This window comes from Phalaenopsis equestris, unplaced genomic scaffold (assembly GCF_001263595.1).
Source record: "Phalaenopsis equestris unplaced genomic scaffold, ASM126359v1 Scaffold000191, whole genome shotgun sequence".
Taxonomy (NCBI): domain Eukaryota; kingdom Viridiplantae; phylum Streptophyta; class Magnoliopsida; order Asparagales; family Orchidaceae; genus Phalaenopsis; species Phalaenopsis equestris.
This window is the reverse complement of record NW_018164633.1, coordinates 228,025-230,881: the sequence shown is the minus strand read 5'-3', so window position 1 is coordinate 230,881 and position 2,857 is coordinate 228,025. Positions and strand designations below refer to the sequence as shown.

General features: G+C 36.9%; 1 protein-coding gene across 4 annotated transcripts in view; it reads left to right on the top strand.

The window, feature by feature from the left end:
* The first annotated feature begins 947 nt into the window (after nucleotides 1-947).
* LOC110022440 (RNA exonuclease 4-like) overlaps nucleotides 948-2,857 on the top strand; it is an 8,073-nt gene continuing 6,163 nt past the window's right edge. For 2 of the 4 annotated variants that reach the window (XM_020721387.1, XM_020721386.1), the window contains exon 1: nucleotides 948-1,029. In XM_020721387.1, the coding sequence (XP_020577046.1) occupies nucleotides 983-1,029 (47 nt within the window). In that variant the 5' untranslated portion in view covers nucleotides 948-982. The remainder of the gene's footprint in view (nucleotides 1,030-2,857) is intronic. The other 2 variants (XM_020721389.1, XM_020721388.1) reach the window with 2 other exon arrangements.

The following is a 2,857-nucleotide window of genomic DNA, read 5'->3' as shown; positions in this document are numbered from 1 at the left end:
AGAGAGATATCTTGAAAAATTTAGGGTTCGTTTAGGGCAGCTTATTTGGTGCAGTGGCGTTTAGAAAACGCACCTGGCCTGTTTGGTTAAACTGGGTTTTGACAATTTATGTGTTTTCAAAACGCAAAAAATAGCGTTTTCACACCGCATCTATCTAGGTGCGGTGGAAGCTTATTGACAACAGTTTGACTTTTCTAAAAAAATAAAAATTTGTAATAGCCACCACATCTAGCTTATCAGCAGATTATTTAATAAGTTACAGTTGCCCCAAACAGATCCTTAATCTTTAATAAATTGTTGGTGCAACTTATAATCATTGACTTAGTTTTAATCCACGATTAACTATTATATTATATAAGTAATAAATATTATGAATTAATCTAAAGTCCTCTCATTTATCACAATTTATTTTTATTAATTCTATTCATATCTCTTATTCTAGTCCAAGTTATCAATTAACTTATCAATATTTTGAAAGTAATTACTATAATAATAAATTTAATTATTCTACTTATAATATTCAATATCATGGTAATTATATTTAAAATAATAGTAAATTTATTTATAATTCTATTCAAAAGAATCATAATTTGAATAATTAAGGATTTTAATAACTTGTTTTTATATCATAATTTGCAGTTAATCATTGTACATGGAAGTTAAGCTCCCCCTCTAAAAAAACAATTTTTGTAAGCCTAAATTAAAACAAACCACATTAACGTGTATTACAAAATTCTTATCTATTTACATATCTAACACCTAAATTTTCATATTTAGAAATTACATGTAAATGCGGAAATATTCAAGAATTATGAGGTATAGATGTAAAGTTCCCTAAAATAACAATAGTAATAACATCAAAGGAGTCAACGGTCAGCGAAGCGGCAATGCCTCTTCGGCTCATGTTCGGCTGGTTTATTACCCTCTCCGAGGGCTCCATCGTCGGCGCTCCACTTCTCTCGCCGAAGCTTGCTGGCGTCTGATGGTGGCGATGGCCGCAATTCCAAGCTTAGAATCCCCAATTATCCGGTTAGTTCTCTCTCTCTCTTCTCTTCTCTTCCACTTTTCGCCAATTTTCTTCCTCGAACAGCCGTCAATCAGCACAGTATTAGGCCGGGGATTCTTTCAAACTTCCTCTCTTTTCCTTCTCCTTCTTTCCGTATCCCTCTCTTTGAATTCAAACAGAAGTCTGTATATTTTGTTTTGTGAGCCATGGGACCTAAGCCGCATTGAAAGGATTTTGTCTTTAGGTTGCGGAAATGGTTCCGATTTGTTTCTTGAGAATGTGAAAGTGCTCGAGCTTCTGGAGGAAGTCGCTGCATATATGTTGCCCAATGCAGTCTTTCTATATGCTTATGCAGTGGAATTTTCTCTTAAAATTAACATTTGATTGATTTTTAAAATTGAAGATATTTTATCTTTTGGAGACGCTTTTAGGGGTTGTTTGGTAGGCAGATTTAAATAGGATTTGGCCTGTATCCATGGAAAAATTATTCCGTGCGGACACCACATGCAGGCCTGTATCTATGGAAAAATTATTCCGTGCACGGTGTCTGATCTCCATGCATCTCTGCATGCGGTGTCTGATCTCCGCCGTCCATTACGGCTTCGGTGGGACCCATTTTCATTTTTGTTTTCAAAAAAAAAATCTCACAAAAGCCGTCATGGATGGCCGGCACCTCTGGCATGTGATGTCTGCAGGGAATAATGCAGCGTATCCATGGCTGTTTTGTTTATTGAAAAAAAAAAGCATCATGCAAGTAATATATGTGTATACATATAAATGACTTTTATGGGCTGATGCATGTGTTGACCGATCGCTTGGGCCCTGAAGGCCCATCTTCTCCTACATATAGATATCATTGAGCGCCTATTACAAAGGTGGTCTGCTTTCATTACCAGCTACCAAAGTAGCTAGCCCAGGTGCATGGGTTGTTGTCCTCACTTGTTGATGTGTGGGCTATCTGTAGCAGCAGTCGAAGTGACTCGCCGATGTTACCTATCGATCCTACAACCACCTCTCAAGATAACCGCCGAAGTTAAGGACATGGGTCTATGTCTATTTATGGGTCGCCTGACACCCATGTCCCCATCTTTTCGATAAGACATTGCGACCAAGCCTTCTATTGTATGGTTTAGGTTTTGTTATTCTTTTTCTTTCTCCTCTATCATTGGAGAAGAATAGAGGACCAAGGAGAGAGAGTTATATAAATGGTGGCAGCACTGGCCTTCGGCTTGGAAGGGATCACACCCCATATGCTCCAATTGCCTCCCATCGTTTCCTCTTGGACCCTATCTCTTTCTAAATGACTGAGACATCAAGGATTGGAGGGAGGGGATTTCCAAATCATTTTTCTTTTTCAACATTTTTCTCAAACAAGGTTTCTCTTGGGCTATGTGAGCTCATGAACGATACAAGACCCTATGTTCTTAAATAACTAAACATTAAAAAAAGTGGGTGAGCGTGGAATTCATATTTCAGCCTAATAAGGAGATTAAAAAAAAAAGAACAAAGAATGATAGACTGTTCTAGAGAGTTCATTATGCAACAAAGCAACAATTTGAAGGAGCAAATGAGAACGATGATAAATGAAATGAGCCAGAAGACTTATAGAACTCGATCCCGAGCTCATTCTAGGACACACATGGGATCATCAGGATCAATAGAATTAAGGCGGGAACCACTAAGACAAGAACCGCTTAGAGTAAGATTGTCGTATCACTTTGCTATTTTAAACCCACATATGAAAAGGCGTATTTCACATTTAAAAAGTGATAATAGTATTATTTTTTGTGCGATATTAAAGATTTGATTATTATTTCTATGAAAGTTTAGTTGTGTGTGTCTATATATATA